The sequence below is a fragment of the Ovis aries genome, chromosome 9, assembly GCF_016772045.2.
Source record: "Ovis aries strain OAR_USU_Benz2616 breed Rambouillet chromosome 9, ARS-UI_Ramb_v3.0, whole genome shotgun sequence".
Classification (NCBI taxonomy): Eukaryota; Metazoa; Chordata; class Mammalia; order Artiodactyla; family Bovidae; genus Ovis; species Ovis aries.
In genome coordinates, this window is record NC_056062.1 from 90,479,267 (window position 1) to 90,500,387 (window position 21,121).

The following is a 21,121-nucleotide window of genomic DNA, read 5'->3' on the forward strand; positions in this document are numbered from 1 at the left end:
ATTAACTTGTGAAGAGTTCTAAAATCTTGTGATCTCTCTGAAGGCCCAAGTTAAAATGTTCCACACGTTAATTATTTAAAAATTCAGTTATGCCTGTTGACGGTTGCACAATACTCTGAGTGTGATTACTGCCGCTGAACTGCCCGCACACTTCAGAGTGGTCAAGTGGCACATGTTGTGTTCTCTGCATTTTGCCACAAGTTTTAAGAGTCGTAATTTAAAAATAAACCATACAACTGTACACTCTAAATGGGTGAGTCATATGGTATATGAATTACATCTCTACCATAGGCATCCTTGAGGGAAGTTTTGCCCTGAATTGAACTTACTGCAACTGGAGATAAATGAGGCTTCTGTCACTGATTGCTGATGCAAGGATGGTCCTAAGCATGTAATAACTGGCTGTCTGGATTATCTATTGTATAACCTGTAGTTTTGGAATTAGAGCTTCGCATTAGAAAAGGAACTGAGGATGACCACTCCAAGTATATAGAACTAGCAAGTATTTAAGCTTAGGGACAAGAATGTTGGCACTAGAGGTTTGAAGTGATTGGACTCTTGATATATTTTTGAATTAGATGTGGGGGTGTGAGAGATTGACAAGAATAAGATTCACCAAGCCATCTGGGCCTTGCAACTGGAAAAATGAAGATGACTTTACAGTTTTCTATTTACATTTATGTAAATAGAATATAATTGCAAATGTAATTATAGATATTACATTTGCCTTCTATGTTTATGTAAATAGAATGGAATTACAAATGTAATTTCAAGTGTCATTACAAATATTACATTTACTTCTGTATCTATAGAATGTATCTATCTGCCTTTTGATAAACTTCTTTTCACTATTAAATTCAGTGTGGCAGGAACATTCTTTCTTCTGACAGGAGCATAGTTCCTTCTTTAATACATGTTTGAGTTTATCTATGATAATCATCGGAGAAGGCAATGCACCCCACTCCAGTACTCTTGCCTGGAAAATCCCATGGATGAAGGAGCCTGGTAGGCTGCAGTCCATGGGGTCGCGAAGAGTTGGACAAAACTGAGCGACTTCACTTCCACTTTTCACTTTCGTGCGTTGGAGAAGGAAGTGGCAACCCACTCCAGTGTTCTTGCCTGGAGAATCCCAGGGTCGGCAGAGCCTGGTGGGCTGCCGTCTGCGGGGTCACACAGAGTCGGACACGACTGAAGCGACTCAGCAGCAGCAGCAGCAGCAGCAGCAGCAGTCAGGACTGCTCTGCATTTGCTCATGCCTGCTGGACTGACACCTTCGCTGCTAAGCTCAGAGTCTTCTACACAGTCGCGTCTCTGCTCTTTCCCAGCCTTCCCGCGGAAATGCGAGGTGGCAGGCCATCAGGCGTCTCCTGGAACGGAGCCCCCGGTGCTTCCAGCCCTCTTGTCCTCCTCACAGCCAGACATGCCTTGCTGGCTCTCCTGAGTCCGTGTGACCGCCTGCAGTCTTCCAGCCTTGTACCTGTAAGTTGCGTCTGCAGAAGCTGTCATTTGTGAGGTTTTCCTTTGACTTGCATCCTACAAACCAGACTCCCTAGTTATTATTAGAAAATGTCAAATTTTAAACTCAAAGGCCTATATTCTAGAACATCTGAATCAACTTTCAAACAGATGATAGACTACACACTGGTCAGATACCTACTATTTGTGAGTTTCTTTGCCAGACACATTTTGTCAAAAACCGCACTGAGATAAAATTTGAATGGCAGAGAGGGGCTCTGTCTTATTAAGTGCTCACCCTCACACACTCCTGTAGTAAGCGAGCATACATGCTATACCCAGCTTTGTTCTCAATTACCCATAGTTTTTTGTTTTATTTTTCCCCTCAGCCTAGGTTCTCTGATACCTATTTGCCCTCTCTAGGATTTGATTTTCATTTGTATTAATCCTTTCAATACTATCACTGAAAATGGTTTGCAGTGATGTTTGGAATAGTGATGCCAGGTCCCCAGTGACCATTGTGATAAACACAAATGGACGCATTTATGTTGACACTGGTAGGGCCATATCGGCAAAAGCAGTTTCAGAGAAGTCAGTTAGGAGGTGCAAAAGAACAAATATTTTGTAAGATCTAGTTAAACTCTTCTTTGGTACCATCTCTATATAGTGGTCCAGCCTCAGTCACGCTGAGATGTAGAGCTATAATCATTAATGGAACGCTTCTGAGGTGCTGCTGAGCACCCAGACTGAGACAGGCCATCAAGGGAGATGCCGTCTACAGGGCTGTGTGCTGGCAACCCACTCATTTACTCGCTCACTTGCCTGTGCACTCAGATACCTATTTTATAGGTTGTCTATTTTTATGCACACACTGTCTTAGGGAGAGTGCATACAAATTTAAATAAATGAAATATAATTAAAAAAATTTTAAATGGCTAAGGAATAATCCTTACCTTTGGGGAGCTCACTGTCTTTAGGGAAAAAGTAAGTAGACAATTAAAAAAGTGTGTGGACTCTGACATATTCATAGTAAACTCAGAAACATTAATGCACAAAGAGGGACATCTACTACAGTCTTTGAAAATTGGGAATCAGCATGCTTTATTGGAGAAAAAAGTAAGGTTTTGGTTACAAACAACAAGAGATAAAGTGTTAAAGTTCTGGACATCAAGTATTTTGTGCTGGTTGTGTGTTACATATGTGGCCTGTATACAAATATACATAAGGAATCTGTATGTGTATTAGGAATATTCTAGTTGAAAGAGAAAGATGCTTTCAATAAGTCAATCATTTGCCAAATATGCATAATTTTTAAATTATTTTTTGGTCGCAGTTGCAGGTGGATTTTTCTGTACATTTCCTCCTGTTGAAATATATTCATCAATGTCATCAGCAGGTGAAACATTTAGTAGTAACTGTAAAAAGCAAGTTATCTTGTTGAAATATGTAGAACCCAAATCAAAATGCACAAAAGGCAAATAAAACAGAAGTCCACTGAGGATAAAAAGAATAACATAGATATGGTATATCTGAGGAGACTTGATGATGGGTGTCAAGACCAAGAACAAAGATATGGCCATGGTTCCAAATACAAATGGCAAACGTACCTGAGAACAAACATAAATTTGTATTAGAGTGGACTTGGAATGGGGTTGCAAAGAGTCAGACACAGCTGAGCAACTGAACTGAACTGGAAGTTATTACAAATAATAATGTTAAATATTTTATATACAAACATTTGTTTAATATGGAGGAAGTTGGTTTCATTGATAAAAAAACGTATTTACCTACCAGGTCTTCCTTAGTTTTATATAAGAGAAAACAATCTGCAGAGAATCTCCTCAGAGTGTGAAATAGCAGAAGTGAAAGTTTTTCCCTAATAATTTCAACATTTTGCTCTTCCTTTGATTTTTTTTCATAAGTCCATGCCACTTGTCCATTTAGCTCTCTTTATCTATTGTGACTGTGTGGGTCTTCATCGCTGCATGCAAGATTTTTCTAGTTCTGGCGAGTAGGGGCTACTCTCCAGCTACAGTGTGTGGGCTTCTTACTGTGGAGAATTCTCTGCTTGCAGGCCACTGGCTCGAGGACACTGGTTTCAGGCAGTCTTGGCACACAGGCTGAGTGGTGTGGCTCGTGGCTCCAGCACACAGGCTGAGTGGCGCGGCTCGTGGGCTCGGCACAGAGGCTGAGTGGCGCAGCTTGTGGCTCTGGCACACAGGCTGAGTGGCACAGCTCATGGGCTCCAGCACACAGGCTGAGTGGCACAGCTCATGGGCTCCAGCACACAGGCTGAGTGGCACAGCTCATGGGCTCTGGCACACAGGCTGAGTGGCACAGCTCATGGGCTCCAGCACACAGGCTGAGTGGCGTGGCTCGTGGGCTTAGTTGCCTTGTGGCATATGGAATCTTCCTGGACCAGGTATCAAACCTGTGTCCTCTGCACTGGCAGACAGATTCTTAACTACTGGACCATGAGGGAAGCCCCATTCAGATCTCTTGAATAATGACCCTCGGAAACATTCCATACTATTACCATAAAGCATTTTTTCATTATAAATTTTTTCTAATTTTTATTTTCAAGCAATATCAAAATTAATATTTTTGTACCTCGATCTAATATTATTCATAATGATGTAATACACAACCTATATATAACCTACTACGACAGACTTTATTTTTGGGGGCTCCAAAATCACTGCAGATGGTGACTGCAGCCATGAAGTTAAAAGACGCTTGCTCCCTGGAAGGAAAGTTATGATCAACCTAGATAGCATATTAAAAAGTAGAGACATCACTTTGCCAACAAAGGTCCGTCTAGTCAAAGCTATGGTTTTTCTAGTACTCATGTATGGATGTGAGAGTTGGACTATAAAGAAAGCTGAGTACCGAAGAACTGATGCTTTTGAACTATGGTGTTGGAGAAGACTCTTGAGAATCCCTTGGACTGCAAGGAGATCCAACCAGTCAGTCCTAAAGGAGATCAGTCCTGGGTGTTCATTGGAAGGAATGATGCTAAAGCTGAAACTCCAATACTTTGGCCACTTGATGTGAAGGACTGACTCACTGGAAAAGACCCTGATGCTGGGAAAGATCAGAAGAAGGAGGAGAAGGAGAAGGGGATGACAGAGGATAAGATGGTTGGAATGCCTCACCAACTCAATGAGTTTGAGTAACTTATGACATGAGTTTGCATGAACTCCAGGAGCTGGTGATGAACAGGGAGGCCTGGAGTGCTGCAGTCCATGGGGTCGCAAAGAGTTGGACAAGAATGAGCGACTGAACTGAACTGAACCTATATATAATTCCTTTGGGGAATGTTTTTATCGTAAAAGGACCACAGGGTTGGATTCATTTTCTCTAATCTTTACTTTTCCCTTAATGTGGATCTTAACAATGTATATCTTTCAAATATGTGTATCTTAATTTGGATAATTAAAGAATACACAAACATGCACATTTATATATAATCAAAGAGTAGCAATTGCAAACAGTAAAATGCTTACTTAAATGCTGTTGATCCTTGCCTATGACTGTATTTTGTGTAACTCTTCTCTCTCCTATTAGACTAAGAAGTTATTGATGCATTATTAATGGGCAATTTATCCATCTATCTTTAAAGTGTTTAGACTAGTGTTTTCTACATAGTACTTCCTTAGTAGTTGCTTCAGTATTTACTGGATCATTAAGTGACTCAGATGCAAGATTATCATTATCTTTCCTTTTTTTCAATTTTGAAAGGTGGATTTCTGGTCCTCACCCTAAACATTAGAATCCTCAGAGATGATGCCTAGGAAACTGAGTTTATACAAGAAACTCGAAAGGTATTCTTTTTTTCACAGTAGACTTTAAAAATCTTAGTTATTAAACTCTGTTGGTTTTCCTTTTTCACCTTCTAGTCGACCCTGCACCTCTGTGTACTGCTGAGGTATTTCTGTGGCTATTCTGGTACATCCTTTTACCTTATACAAGGTCCGTAATAAAAGAGGACTCTTGATTTATTTAGAATATGACGCACTGATAAAAAACCGATCATTTGAAACCTACCCCCATTAAAAATGACTTATAGGCCTCACAATAAAAGGTAATATAGCAAGACATGCATGCCGTAAGCCTTTTAACTGACTAAGTGACTAACCACTAACTTAGCTTCTAGCAGCCTACATGAAAAGGGAAGCATGATCTTACAGTCTAAGTACCGAAGCTGAGCCAGGGCCCTGTGGGACTCCTAGGTACAAAAGCCTTTCTGCGTCCCCCATTTCTTATTTGTAGGAAACAGGCTTCATTCAGCCTCCATGGCCTTCCCTGAGTTCCAAAGCACAGTTCAAACAGTCCATAGTCAGAGAGGAGCGGGGATGCAGAGGAAAGGGAGAAGCAGTCGGAAGGCAGGAGTGCAGCGCCGGGGCGGGGCGGCTTCCCCTCAAGGGATACGCGTGGTAATATCTTTGAGCTCTTCTGCAGAACTAAAACCACCACCAGATGGAAGACTTTAAACTGCTTGATACAGCATTCTTCATTCCAGAGAGAGGGTCTTAGAAAGTCATCATGAAACCCCCAGATGTCAGAGGATGTTTGGATTGAAGGAAGGCAGGCCCTGCAGCCCCCCTGACCCTTATCAGCAACCCTGTCCCTCCACTATAAGACTCCTCACAGCTCTCCTGACATCAGGTTGGGGCACAGTCTTGAGGGCATTAGCCCACTGTGGCCCCCGTTGCCCGGCAAAGCAATATAGCTGTTCTTTTCTACTTTACCCAAACTCTGTCTACAAGATTCTATTTGATACCAATGTGTACAGGCTGATTTTTGGTATCAAGATCTGTAAAGAAAACTAATCTTCTAGAAACACAAGTATTTTTGATATAAATATTAGAAATAATTTTCTTTGGTGGGTCTAACACAGAAGCATAATGTAAAAATAAACCATTTAATCTCTTTGCAGTAGGTATAGGAATGAGTTGCTGGAGGTTGTTTGGATAAACAGAATATTGGGTACATCCACAATATAGATGGATGGGTTATAGCAGACAATTAGAATAAAAATATTCCATAAGCTTATATGAAACATTTCAAATGCAGTTAAGGTAGACAGAGGTTTTGGTGGTTTGAGGAATCAACAGAGTACTTATCCCACAGTCAATCTTTCGTAGATACTCTGTCTCTGAGATGAGATTTTAAAAGATGAATGAGTTTGCAGCTAGACTACATCAGAAATACCTAGAGTGCTGCTCTTCTGTATTGCCATTAAAGCTGGAGACTTATACATTGATAGACATTTAAACTGATAAGCCTGAAAAGCCCTAGGCAAGCCTACAAGGTAATCTAAGGTAGTACCATTAAGAGGACACTCAGATAATCATTGGCCCTGGACACGGGTCAGTCTCATACACTGAGACCAGGTACAGACCTTATGCATCCCACACATGGTCCCTCTTGACTCAAATTTCACTAGTTGTGATATAATAGAATATCCTAAATATAAAATTTATTCTCAAATGTTCCTAAAGTGGGGTCACAGTGGGTTAAAAGATTTTTTACATAGGTAAAAGAAAAAAGTATTAAAAGTACAAAATGCTCTTTTAAAAAAATATAAGATTTTTTTTTTTCTTGGTTTGACTTACCTTGTAAGGTCTGGATAGGTTGGGCTCCTGGAATCTCAGTTTAAGCAAGCCCACCATCATTAGCCCAAGCTGAATCCAGTCTGTGAATCCCACATAATTTATTAAAAGGATTAAGTCTGAGGGAATAATTAAGATGGAGGCAAAGATGAGCATCTGAATCACAGCTGCAACTGGACAAGAGTGAATATTCAAAGTTGAGAGGATCAAAGGTAGCTGACCCTCCTGGCTTGCCATATACCATAACCTTGATGTTGAAAATACGGTACAGTTGAGGGAGCTAACTATTGAGGAAGAAACACCAAGGGAAACGGCCCATTGCAAGGAAGGGATTACTCTATCCATCCAAGTGACAGCAACAGCGTCTGTAAAAGAGTAGAGAAGCCACTAATTACGCAGCTGATGTAGGATGTATACTGCATAGTATTTTTAATTAGCTCAGAAAGTATTAAATTATCATTGTAGCAAAGACCAAGCACTGGTGTAAGTAGTAGGTTGAAACTGCCAAAGTTTTCTAAAAATCACGAATGAGTCGTGGATTTTGTCAAATGCATTTTATGGCTCTCTTAATATCTTAATGTGATTTTTGTCTGTTATCATATTGATATAGTAAAGTATTAATTGCTTTTGGGATGCTAAGCCAACCAATGATAAACCTCACTTGCTCGTGGTGTATGCCCCTTTCTATGTGTTGCTGGACTCAGTTTACCAGTGTTTTTAAGGACTGTGTTACACTGTAGTTCACGGAGCAATGCATGTTGTATGCAACATGTGTGTGTGATTTCTTTCTTTGCGTAAAGAATTTTTCTGGCTTTGGTGTCATAGAAATACTGGTTCCGTAAAATAAGTTTGGATGTGTTCCGTCTTCCATTTTCTGGAAGAGTTTGTTTAGGAGTGGTATTATTTCTTTCTTAAATGTTTGATGCAATTCATCAGTGAAGCTACTAGGGCCTGGGATTTGACCTGTGGAAAGATTTTAGATTTTTAACTCATTTTTTTAAAAATATAGATCTATTCAGATATTTTAGAGTCTGACACTGTTTCCACTGTTTTCTCATCTATTGCAATGAAGTGATGGGACCAGATGCCATGATCTTCGTTTTCTGAATTAGAGCTTTAAGCCAACTTTTTCGCTCCCCAATTTCACTTTCATCAAGAGGCTTTTTAGTTCCTCTTTACTTTCTGCCATAAGGGTGATGTCATCTGCATATCTGAGGTTATTGATATTTCTCCCGGCAATCTTGATTCCAGCTTGTGCTTCTTCCAGCCCAGCATTTCTCATGATGTACTCTGCATATAAGTTAAATAAGCAGGGTGATAATATACAGGCTTGACGTACTCCTTTTCCTATTTGGAACCAGTCTGTTGTTCCATGTCCAGTTCTAACTGTTGCTTCTTGACCTGCATACAGATTTCTCAAGAGGCAGGTCAAGTGGTCTGATATTCCCATCTCTCTCAGAATTTTCCACAGTTTATTGTGAGCCACACAGTCAAAGGCTTTGGCATAGTCAATAAAGCAGAAATAGATGTTTTTCTGGAACTCTCTTGCTTTTTCCATGATCCAGCAGATGTTGGCAATTTGATCTCTGGTTCCTCTGCCTTTTCTAAAACCAGCTTGAACATCAGGAAGTTCACAGTTCATGTACTGCTGAAGCCTGGCTTGGAGAATTTTGAGCATTACTTTACTAGCATGTGAGATGAGTGCAACGGTGCGGTAGTTTGAGCATTCTTTGGCATTGCCTTTCTTTGGGATTGGAATGAAAACTGACCTTTTCCAGTCCTGTGGCCACTGCTGAGTTTTCCAAAATCACTGCAGATGGTAATTGCAGCCATGAAATTAAAAGACACTTACTCCTTGGAAGGAAAGTTATAACCAACCTAGATAGCATATTCAAAAGCAGAGACATTACATTGCCAACAAAGGTCCATCTAGTCAAGGCTATGGTTTTCCAGTAGTCATGTATGGATGTGAGAGTTGGACTATGAAGAAAGCTGAGCACCAAAGAATTGATGCTTTTGAACTGTGGTGTTGGAGAAGACTCTTGAGAGTTCCTTGGACTGCAAGGAGATCCAACCAGTCCATCCTAAAGAAGATCAGTCCTGGGTGTTCTTTGGAAGGAATGATGCTAAAGCTGAAACTCCAATACTTTGGCCACCTGATGCGAAGAGCTGACTCATTGGAAAAGACTCTGATGCTGGGAGGGATTGGGGGCAGGAGGAGAAGGGGACGACAGAGGATGAGATGGCTGGATGGCATCACCGACTCGATGGACATGAGTCTGAGTGAACTCTGGGAGTTGGTGATGGACAGGGAGGCCTGGCGTGCTGCAGTTCATGGGGTTGAAGAGTCGGACACGACTGAGCGACTGAACTGATTCATATATTTTATGTGTTCTGGAGGCAGTTCTATTAACTCAAGAGAGATAAAAAGTACTCCGTGGCACACAGCCACTTTCTTTTCCATGGCCTCTCCCCTTCTCCTCAGCCCCTGGTTGAGGAGAATGATGACTAGGGATTGACTGGGGTCTCCCTACTCCGAAGGCTATTCCCATCCAAGCAGGCTGGGAAACTTTATGACAGTTCTTAGATATGGGTTTCCAAGTCGTCAAGAAGCCCAGGACTGTGGAGTGAAATGTCGATTCAGCTAAGGGGATCTAGGTTGAGCTCACAATGCAGAAGGGAAGGCCTCTACCCACAGAAGCTCCTTTGTGAATAAAGCCCTTTGGGTCCACCCAGAGTGTTACAGTTTCACGGCTTCCCCTGTTGGCTATTTGTTGGTATTGATATTTTAGATAGAGGTGTGTGTAGAGAGAATAATGGGACATGTGAGTTCCTTCGAAACCCCTTTCCTTTCTCCCTCCTTGTGCGGTTCAAAAAATAATGTTGAATCTCAGTGGGAGAAAGAGCACAGACCTGATGGAAAACTTCAAGGCAGCGATGGTGGTGGTAAAGGATGCAATATCTCAATATAATGATGATGTGACCAGTGACAAAAGCTACTGGGAGCTGCAGGTTTACAGGGGATTGTTACTAAGTGACCACGTGTCCTCTAGCCCCAGTTGTGGTTGTTCCAGACACTGGGACTGTAATGGAGACACTGTACGCATTGATGCCAGTTGATGTCCTGTCTCAAACATTGCCAGCACCTCTTTTCTATTCACTTGCCCCTGAAGACCAAGACTAATTCACATTCATGTGGCAAGGCCTTCAGTAGGCTTTCACAGTACCCCACTAGGATTCCTAAACTCCCCTGCTCTTTGCCCCCAGCTGGTCTTCAGGATTTTTCAAGAGTGCCTCTGCCATCCGAGATCCAAAATTTATACTATATTGTTCATGATCAGTTGGTTGACAAGTTAAAAGCCTCAGTCTAGAAAGATCTGAATTGGCATTATTACACTTTTACCAACAGGCTGATCAACCCCAATAAAATTTAGGGTACTGCTTGCCAAGTAAGTTTTCTTGGAAATATGTGGCTAAATTTGCAACACTTACTCCCTCTGGTAGTCAAAAAAAAATTGTCTCTGGTCCCCTACTACTAAAAGAAGCCTCAGCACCTTATGAATTCTTTGTGTGTTATAGTTAGCATGTGTCTCACTGGGGATTCTACTTAGTCTTCCATATCAGCTAATTCACAGATCAATGTCCTTTAACTGGAGGATCAGATCAACAGACTGTACTGAAAGCTGTCCAGCGAGCACACTTTCTACCAGTAGGGATCCACAACCATAATTACTGCTTTGACTTAGAAGTCTCTGCTGACTGATGATGGTCTTCTTCATTGCAGGCAGATTCTTTACTGTCTGAGCCACCAGGGAAGCCCCTTTTCTATTGCATTTCCCAGCAAAGAGAGGCACCTTATAGCTGGAGGTTCCCCTTGAGGTGTTTTACTTGTTTCCTCCTTGATAACAACTATCAGGTAAATTCCTTTTGAAAAAATAATACTAGCTCAGCAAGTAGCACTGGGGTATTGTAAAACTGAACACCTGACTCATTGAGGCCTTATGACTTTCCAGCCTGATAATCTCATTTTAGGATGAATCAAATTGAATCCAATTATTGAAAAGGTACGAAGAGACCCCAAAATCTCTCTTCTCAGGTGGAAATGGTGTATTCAAGAACACAACTAGCCTGGCCCAGTGGCTTCTTGGTTTTGCATGAAAAAGTGCAAGTTGCATCCCAGTTTGCTGACTGAAGCAGGGTTGCTGGCTCAGCAGGGCCCTCTGTTCACAAGGGTCCCTGTAAATATACGGTCATGGTCCGCTGGCGGCTTAGCTAAGCTGAAGCCCTGTGGTGCCCGCCAGCCTGCTACAGCTGCGAGCCTCAGCACCAGCTATGCAGAATGGAAAACAGACAGGATATGCTACTCAGGAACTGGAGATCAAAATCAGATTACTCAGTCAGCAGCCTTGATTTCTTTCTATAGTTTATGGCCCTGGAGAGGGGAGTCTTTAGTCTGCCAGTCTGTGGCTTTCCAAGTGACAGACCAAACACCCAGGCCGTCGACAATAGTTCATGTCATTAGAAATGCAAGCATGGTTCATCAAAGGGGAATTGGCCAGAGCTATGAGAACAGCCTTAAGTTCTGTCCATGGAGCCCATTCTCTGATGAGAATAATTGGAATAAAACTGTTGATTGATACTGAGCTCTTCAGATTGCTGTGACAATGTCTGAATCCATCATTTTTCTAGACATGGCAACACACTGACTCATATACTGGAAAAGGACTCCAGTATATGATCTGGAATAAGGACTATAGAATAGAAAAGACTGTAGAATTAGAAAAAGGACTCCATATTTTTGCTACAGAGGCTGACACCAAATGTTACACTGTGACTTCTGCCAAGATTTGACCATTTGTTCACAGTGAAGGAGGCCGTTTGCACAAGATATTGTCCCTGCTCTCTTCTGGCAAAGTGTCTACTTTGTGCTTTTGACCCTCTCTTGGGACAACAGCTAATAGTTGTTGGTACGTTTCCAGGTTGCAGCATTGCTGTTCCAATTTGATCAGCCCTCTGTAGCCACGCCACGGTGGCCCTTGAAACTAATCTGTGTTACGTGTTTGGCCATTCACAATGTGACAACTGTACATCACAAAAGTACATCAATGTGCTGAAGGCAAAGGTATTCAGTGTATCTTTCATATACACCATTTGAATGCATCTGATGTTGTTTAATGTTGGGATGGCTTCCTCAGAAATCAACCCAGAAATATTTCTGACTCTACCTCTCTCACATTCTTCTGGTGCACACACCTTGGTCAGGTAGTTTGGTCACTGAATAAGCCCTAGAGAGTGATTTTCCCTGGTGGCTCAGACAGTAAAGAATCTACCTGCAGTGCAAGGACCCTGAGTTGGGAAGATCCCATGGAGAAGGCAATGGCACCCCACTCCAGTACTCTTGCCTGGAAAATCCCATGGATGGAGAAGCCTGGTGGGCTGCAGTCCATGGGGTCGCTAGGAGTTGGACATGACTGATCGACTTCACTTTCACTTTTCACTTTCATGCATTGGAGAAGGAAATGGCACCCCGCTCCAGTGTTCTTGCCTGGAGAATCCCACAGACGGGGGAGCCTGGTGGGCTGCCATCTAAGGGGTCACACAGAGTCGGACACGACTGACGTGACTGAGCAGCAGCAGCAGCAGCATGGAGAAGGGCATGGCAACCCACTCTAGTATTCTTGCCTGGTGAATCCTGAGGACAGAGGAGCCTGGTGGGCTACAGTTTGTGGGGCTGCAAAGAGTCGGACATGACCGAGTGACTAACACTTTCACTCTCAGAGAGTGATCACCTACTCTTGGCTGCTTCCCGAGTGATGGTCAGGGAGAATAGCATAGTTAGCTATATATTCCTATTTTGGCAACTCAGGAGGCTTTCCTGATTATTGCTGGATTTTATGCTTCTTCTTTTCCTCACACAGCAACCCCAACCTACCGTTGGTATAGCCTCTGGGCAGCAGCACGACCATAAAGAAGCCAAGAGGATTCAAAATCTATTTTGGTTCACACACCTGGATTCTCTTTTTGGACTGATGTGGACATAGATTATAAAGATGATAATGACCACCTGACTGATTACCTCTTACAGTGGTAATTGTGGCTTTCTAGAAGGGAATATTTAGACTGAAAAATATGGGGCTGGAAGGACAACAGTGACCTTCTGTCTTTTAGAGCCACTCCTGGGACCTGTCTTCTGAAGGAAGACTTATAAAAGATTTGGATTCCCTGAGCTTGAGGATCTTCTACTGTTATGTGGAGATATCACTTGGCCTTCCTTGCTTTGTCTTTTGGGAATCAGTGTTTGGGGAACAGCATAAATGACATTCTAGCTACTGCTATTATATGAAAAATAAATTGTCTTTGTCTCCATTGCCAGCATGCATGAAACTGTGCCCAACTACCTTATGAGGAGGTTAAATCTCAGACTTTTCATAGTTGTTGAGAGTCTTGTGATTTCTTCCTTGACCCATGGGTTGTTTAGAAGTGTGCTGTTTAATTTTTAAATATGTGAGATTTTTCAAGGTACATTCTGTTGCTGGTTGGTATTGTGCGTCTATTGCTGTTGAAGGAAGTGCTTTGTATGATAGAAATATTAAATTTTTTGAGACTTGTTTTATATCCTAACATTATGTCTGTCCTAGGGAATGTCCCATAAGTGCTTGAAATGAATATATATTCTGCTTCTGTTTGGTGGAGCATTCTAGAAATGTCAATTAGATCAGTTTGATTGATAGTGGTATGCAGATCTTCTATATCCTTATTGATTTTCTGTCTAGTTATTGAGTGATGTACTGACATCTGCAACTATAGTTGCTGAATTGTCTATTTCTCCTTTCAGTTACATTAGTATGGCTTCATGTATTCTGGGGCTGTGTTTTTTAGAGGTGTATGCATTTATAATTGTTATATCTTCTTCATGCATTGATCCTTCTATTAATATCATTACAAAATACCTCTCTTTGTCTCTAGTAATCTTTTAGTCTTTAAGTTATTTTGTCTTAATAATATGACTATTGTAGTTTTCTTACAGTTAATGTTTGCATGATAAACTTTTCCATTCTTTTACTTTATACCTGATTGCGTTTTGAATCTAAAGTGTGTCTCATATAGACAGCATATAGTTGGATTGACAATTCTATCCAGTATGACAATCTCTGCCTTTTACGGTTGTGTTTGTATGTTCTCGTTTAACATTATTGATATTGTCGTATTTACCTATGTCACTTTGCTATTTGTTTTTTTATGTCTTATGTATTTTTGTTCTTTTGTTCTTCTATTTATTGTTTATTTTAATTTTATTTTATTTATTGTTATCTTTTATCATTTATTTCTTGTTTATTTTATCTATTTATTGTTAAATAGATTTTTTTTTCTATACCATATGGCTTGTGGGATCTTAGTTCCTTAACCAGGAATCTAACCGGGGTCCTGGCAGCGAAAGTGCCTAAACACTGGACTCTTAGGGAATTCCCTAAAGAGATATTCTTAATGTGCCATTTAATTCCTCTCTTGATTTGTTCAGTTATTTTCTTAGTAGTTGGTCTGGTAATTATAGTATCCACCTTTAAATTAATCCAAATCAATTTCCAATTACTTTCAGTAAAATATGACAATTTTGCTACTATAGCTCATTTCCTTCTCTTTGTGTTATTGTTGTCATATATGTTATATTTATATATTTAATAAACTCTACATTTAAATTTCAGAGTTATTACATAAAATAATCTAAGGTATTTTTAAAGAATTCAAAAAGTGTGTGTATACACCTATGGAGTCTTTTATATTTATCCATATATTTAATATTTCTGGTTCTTTTTCTTCCTTCCCTTTGATCCAAGTTACTTTCTTTCAGTCTGAAGAATTTCCTTCAGTAAGTCTGCTAGCAATGAATTCTTTCAGTTTTTGTTAGAGTACCTTCACATACATTTTCACATTCATTATTACTACTAATACGTGAAATGATAAATAATATACACTCATCTCATTTTACTTTTTGCATTTTTTAAAAATTGCAGTATTAGTTGACTCAGAATATTGTGTTACTTTTTTGATGTACAGCAAAGTGATTCAATTATATATATATATTTTCCAGATTATTTTCCATTATAGGTTATTATAAGATATTGAATATTGTTCCCTAAGCTATAGTAAATCCTTGTTGTTTATCTATTTTATGTGTAGTGGTGAGTATTTGTTAACACCATATTCCTAATTTATTCCTTCCCCCTTTCCCCTTTGGTAACCATAATTTTGTTTTCTATGCCTGTGAGTTTGTTATCTGTTTTGTAAAATAAATTCATAGATTCCACAAATAAGTGATATCATATAATATTTGTCTAACACGTGTCTGACTAACTTTACTCAGCATGATAATCTCACGTCTGTTCATGTTACTGCAGATGGTGACATTTCATTCTGCTTTATGCCTGTGAATGTCTATCTGGGGCTTCTCAGGTGGCACAGTGGTAAAAAACCTGCCTGCCAATGCAGGAGACACGAGTTAGATCCCTGGGTTGAGAAGATCCCCTGGTGTGAAAAACAGCCGTATCCTTGCCTAGAAAATTCCATGGACAGAGGAACCTGGGGGGCTACAGTCCATGGATTTACAGAGTCAGACTTGACTGAGCACACACACACATACACACACACACACAGTATTTATCTATCTGTCTATCTATTTACTGCGTCTTCTTTATCCATTCATCTGTTGGTGGACACCTAGGTTGCATGCGTGATACTGTAAGGAGTGTCATTTTAGAGTTGAGATAACTGGGGAGTGTCAAGCTTGGACATAGGATAAACCTTATTTTTCTTTTCAATGAAAGTCTATTACAGATTTTCTTTTATTTTTCCGATAACAAAGTGTAAAGTTTAAAAAATATTTATTTTATTAATATATTTATATAGATATATTAAGTTCAATTGAGAATTGAGCTTCTTTCAATCTGTCTATTTTTAGAGCAAAAAATCAGTTTCTGCACTAGAAGGTAGTAATTTTTAAAAATATGAAAAATCTGAATAATTTTTATGATAAACTGAAATTCTCTCTCACATATATATATATATATATATATATATATATATATATATATGTATGGAAGGATTCATGTACTCAAGCTCTGTATAGATTTTGGGGATATGTCTGAAGACAAAGTGTATGAGTTATATTTCCTGGAGGCAAATGCTGACCCAGAACACCCACTTGCTCCTTATGAAGTCTATCTCAAGAGACTTTGTAAGTATTCTCACATTTTCTATTCTACTCTAAACATTGGGTTCTGCCTTTTTTTCCTTTTATGTTTCTTGGTATTTTCTGTATTTTTGGCTGCTAGACCTTACCCTTTACTATATGCTCTAAAGAAATTGCTTGACCTTTTGAACGTCTACCTTTAAATAAATAGATAAATAAATAACCCAGACATGAACCAAATTAGCCTAATTCTCTTGAAGTATGCAAAAAGACCCACTGTACACTTGAAACGCCCTTTATTCAGGACAATGAAACAGAGTGTCTTCCTTCTGGCTCTGTGCAACCATACCTGAGGACATGATTTCCTTTGGGGTCAGGACGGCTAGGTAGGAAACGTTAACCAGTAAGTAGATCAGGGCCACGAGGGTAAGTGCAGTGACCACACATTTGGGGATATTCTCACTAGGGCTTTTCAACTCTCCTGCAAAAAAAAAAAAAAAAAAAAAGTGCCACTCAGAAAAAAATGAGTAATCAGATCATCTTTGGAAGTACTTTCATTATAGCATACAAAAACTAAGAGAAATAGGCTCAACTACACACAGCAAGAGTTCACTTTGTTGAATGCTTATTTACCAAGTTTAGACAAAGTATTAACTTTAGCAGCAATGGAATTTTGCTGAATTCTGGGTTTTTCTCTTGTATCTTTGATGTGCCCAACATAAGCTTTTTGGATAAGAAAACAACTCAGAAAACTTGGATTCTAGGCCAGGAGGACTGGAGCAAATATTCCCTTACCATACGGCCAACACTATAGAAGTACAAGTTTGTGTTAATGAAGGGTTGGAATAGCTCATCTGTTGATCTGGTAATGACAGTCTAGGACATTCGAGTAGATGCTCCTGCTCTTTTCCCTCCTTGGGTTAAGTTTCTAGACTAGCTAAATCTAGACTAGATTAAACTTGACTGTATATTGCCAACACCAATTTGACACAGATGTTTAACTACTTGGAAAATTTTTAACTTACAGTATGCAACTCCCTCAAAATAATTCACATGTATTAAAAAGAAAAATTTAAAGAACATAAAGATTTAGAGAAAAAAAGCTCAGGTACATATTTATCTAAACCTTGAGATGGAGAAAGACTTTTCAAGTATGGAGATAATGAAAAGTTAAAAGATAGATAGTTTAATACTTTTGGTATTAAACTTCTAGTCTTTAAGACTGAAATTTTTTAAATCTTATGAACAAAATGAAAAAAAAAAAAAAAGCCAAACAACAGGGACTTCACTGGTGGTCCAATGGTTAAGAATCCACCCGGAAATGCAGGAGACATGGGTTTGATCCTTGCCAGGGAACTAAGATCCCACATACTGCAGGGCAACTAAGGCCACATGCCTTAGCTACTGAGCCCGCATGCCCAACTAGAGCGCCCATGCACCACGAAAGATCCTGCAGGTCGCAACCAAGACTTGACAGACAGATTAATGAAAACAAACTAAGAAAGCCATTTCCCTGTCTTACAAGGAAGAAATTGGTCATTAACATTAGCAAAACTCTGCCCTCTCACTAGACATTGAAGAAAAAATGTTATGAAATTTTATTTTCACAACTTTAAGTGACTAAAAAATGAAAAAGGTTTGATGATTTCAGGTGTCATCATTTTAATTCACACTAATAGACATTTGTAAAGCCTTTCTGGGTTGCAATTTGGCAATATTTCTCAAGACATTTCTAAATATTTGTATGGTTCACTTAGTAATTTTACGAAGATTTTTCAAGACTTTTTCCCTAATAAAACAATGAGAGATGCACAAAGGTTTATATAAAAGGATGCTGATTGGAACAATAACTATAAAATTTCAAAGTGAAAAACTAGAAAAAATTCTGGTATCCAACAATGGGAGATGCTTGAAAAATGGTCAAATTGCATATGATAAAATGTTGTGTATTCATTTAAAAGCACTTATATTTGATAATACTTATGAATTCTCACTATCTGCCTTAAGTAAAATAAATGATGAGTATATGTACAAGTGTGACCCCTGCATGTGTATACATACGAGATAATTGGTAATCTTCATTTTAATTTATATTTTCTGTATTTAAATTTTTCTCTGATGAGCTTGTGCTATTAAAATATTTGTTCAGTAAAAATAATTGTTGTTGAGTCCTTAAGCTGTATTAGTTCTACACTTACTTGTTTTAATTTGTAAACACTTAGAAAATAGTTTGCTTTCCAAAGTTAGAAACCCACATTTGTAGAGAGTTTAGTGCATTTCCACCCACCTGATAGAAGAGAGACACACATTATAGAGAAATAATGTGTTTCTTAGAATTAAGTTGATTAACTCTTGCATGTTTATAGCCTGGTGGAGCTCTTTATAATTTAAAAATAATAACTTTACCTGCTATTCGGACAAGGACTCCCCAACCAGAATATGCAAACAATCCTTGTAAGAAGGCTCCAGCAATCTGTGAAGCATCCGGAACGTCAGCATCGAAAGCTTTCTCAAACCTGGCCAGGTTCTCTCTTCTTCCTCTCACCAACAGCACAATTCCAGTTACAGAGATGAAGCCGAGAACCGTCATTTTCACAGCCGTACTGACAGTCTGAAACCACGTCACCTCCTTCACTCCCCGAGCATTCAGAATTCCCAAGCACCACAAGATAGCCAATGCCAAACATTTCTTTGGCATCTCAGGAACAAAACACCCAGGATAGAAAGGCTGCATAACGTACCCCGCTAGTAGCAAGCCACGTGCAGCGATTCCCGCGGGAGTACTGAATAGATTGGTCCAGAGGTAGAAGAATGCAATAAAGGGTCCAAGAGACCTTTTCAGGAAATAATACTGTGCCCCACTTCTAGGGAAGGTGGTCCCCAGCTCTGCATGGCTCAGGGCAGCCAGCATAGACACCACGGCACAAGCAGCCCAAATACTTAGAGACACCCCCACGTTGAGTGAAGAGTATTTTAACACCCCTTTTGGAGCAACAAATATTCCTGCACCTATGATGATACTGAATAAAAAAATTGTCCCATGGAAATATCCTATTACCCGCTGAAGCTGAGTGCTTTCTCCCACCTTCATTTTCTCAAGTCTGACACTTAATGTTCAAAGCTAACATAAATTCACTGTTTACTCTGTGACACTTGTGATCTTCTTACAGTTAAATGCTTTGGTTCCCTCTTCTTCTCTTGCTCAAATAGACTTCCTCACAGCACTTAGCATAATAGTAAAAAAAAAAGTTAACTTGTAAAGTTAATTAAACTAAAGTTTATGAGATCTTAAAATTAGGGTTAAAATGTTTCACTGTTAAACATTTTAAAAGTTAAACACAATCAAACAAGTTAGACACAGCTAATTGGGAATAAGAGATGAAAACTTCCCAGTCAGGTTTCCTCTATGGATATGTAACCACATTCATTTTGATCCTTAAACAAGTAATTCTTTGAAACTTTGTGCTGTAAGGAAGTTTGCAAAGAACGACAAAAATACAAGGTCTGAGTCATAAGTTAGCCCCTTGTTAGCAGATCTTGGTCTGAATCACACACACACACATCTGCCACTTACTAGAAAGTCCACATCACTTTTTTTTAATGGGACTGATAATTCTTATCTTCTTTTTTTCTTTAATAGAATTAAATAAGGTAACTTACTGATGAAGCACAGAGTTCCTAGTACTATACCTCACATAGTTTGCATGTCTGCTCAGGTGTGTATGACCCTTTCGACTGCTGCCCGCCAGGCTCCTCCATCCATGGGTTTTTCCAGGCAAGAGAACTGGAGTGGGTGGCCATTTCCTCTTTCAGGGGATCTTCCCGACCCAGGGATCGAACCCACATCTCCTGCGTCTCCTCCTAGGGCAGGCTTATTCTTTACCACTGAGCCACCTGGGAAGCCCCACCTAACATATTTTAGGGATCCATAAAAGTTAGTTTTGTCAATTGGTTATTTTCAGTTCAGTTCAGTTCAGTTCAGTTCAGCTCCTCAGTCATGTCCACCTCTTTGTGATCCCATGGACCCCAGCACGCCAGGCCTCCCTGTCCATCACCAACTCCCAGAGTTTACCCAAACTCATATCCGTTGAGTCAGTGATGCCATCCAACAAACATCCTCTGTCGTCCCCTTCTCCTCCTGCCTTCAATCTTTCCCAGCATCAGGGTCTTTTCCAATGAGTCAGCTCTTCGCATCAGGTGGCCAAAGTATTGGAGTTTCAGCTTCAATACTGGTCCTTCCAATGAATATTCAAGACTGATTTCCCTTAGGATGGACTGGCTGTATCTCCTTGCAGTCCAAGGGACTCTCAAGAGTCTTCTCCAACACCACAGTTCAAAAGCATCAATTCTTCAATGCTCAGCTTTCTTTATAGTCCAACTCTCACATCCATACCTGAATACTGGAAAAACCATAGCCTTGACTAGACAGACCTTTTTGGCAAAATAATGTCTCTGCTTTTGAATATGCTGTCTAGGCTGGTCATAACTTTCCAAGGAATAAGCATCTTTTAATTTCATGGCTGCAGTCACCATCAGCAGTGATTTTGGAACCCCCTAAAATGAAGTCGGTCACTGTTTCCACTGTTTCCACTGTCTCCCCATTTATTTGCCATGAAATGATGGGACTGGATGTCATGATCTTTGTTTTCTGAATGTTGAGGTTTGAGCCAACTTTTTCACTCTCCACTTTCACTTTCATCAAGAGGCTTTTTAGTTCCTCTTCACTTTCTGCCATAAGGGTGGTGTCATCTGCATATCTGAGGTTATCGATATTTCTCCCAGCAATCTTGATTCCAGCTTGTGCTTCTTCCAGCCCAGCATTTCTCATGATGTACTCTGCATATAAGTTAAATAAGCAGGGTGA

General features: G+C 39.9%; 1 protein-coding gene across 1 annotated transcript; it reads right to left on the bottom strand.

Annotated features, from left to right (window-relative positions):
- Nucleotides 1-2,531: 2,531 nt before the first annotated feature.
- LOC105610833 (solute carrier family 7 member 13-like) lies at nucleotides 2,532-19,447 on the bottom strand. Its single transcript, XM_012184185.5, has 4 exons — nucleotides 18,664-19,447; nucleotides 16,607-16,738; nucleotides 7,074-7,435; nucleotides 2,532-3,062 (listed from the first exon to the last, which is right to left on the bottom strand). Exons 1-4 carry the CDS (start codon nucleotides 19,346-19,348, stop codon nucleotides 2,772-2,774), a joined length of 1,470 nt encoding a protein of 489 aa, XP_012039575.2. The 5' UTR covers nucleotides 19,349-19,447; the 3' UTR covers nucleotides 2,532-2,771.
- Between the last annotated feature and the right edge of the window lie 1,674 nt (nucleotides 19,448-21,121).

Coding starts and splice junctions, on each gene's coding strand:
- LOC105610833 (XM_012184185.5), bottom strand. CDS start 19,348: ATGAAGGTGGGAGAAAGCACTCAGCTTCAGCGGGTAATAGGATATTTC. Junction 16,739..18,663: donor AGTCCTTGTCCGAATAGCAG/GTAAAGTTATTA, acceptor TTTTTTTTGCAG/GAGAGTTGAAAAGCCCTAGT. Junction 3,063..7,073: donor ACCTATCCAGACCTTACAAG/GTAAGTCAAACC, acceptor GTTTGTTCTCAG/GTACGTTTGCCATTTGTATT.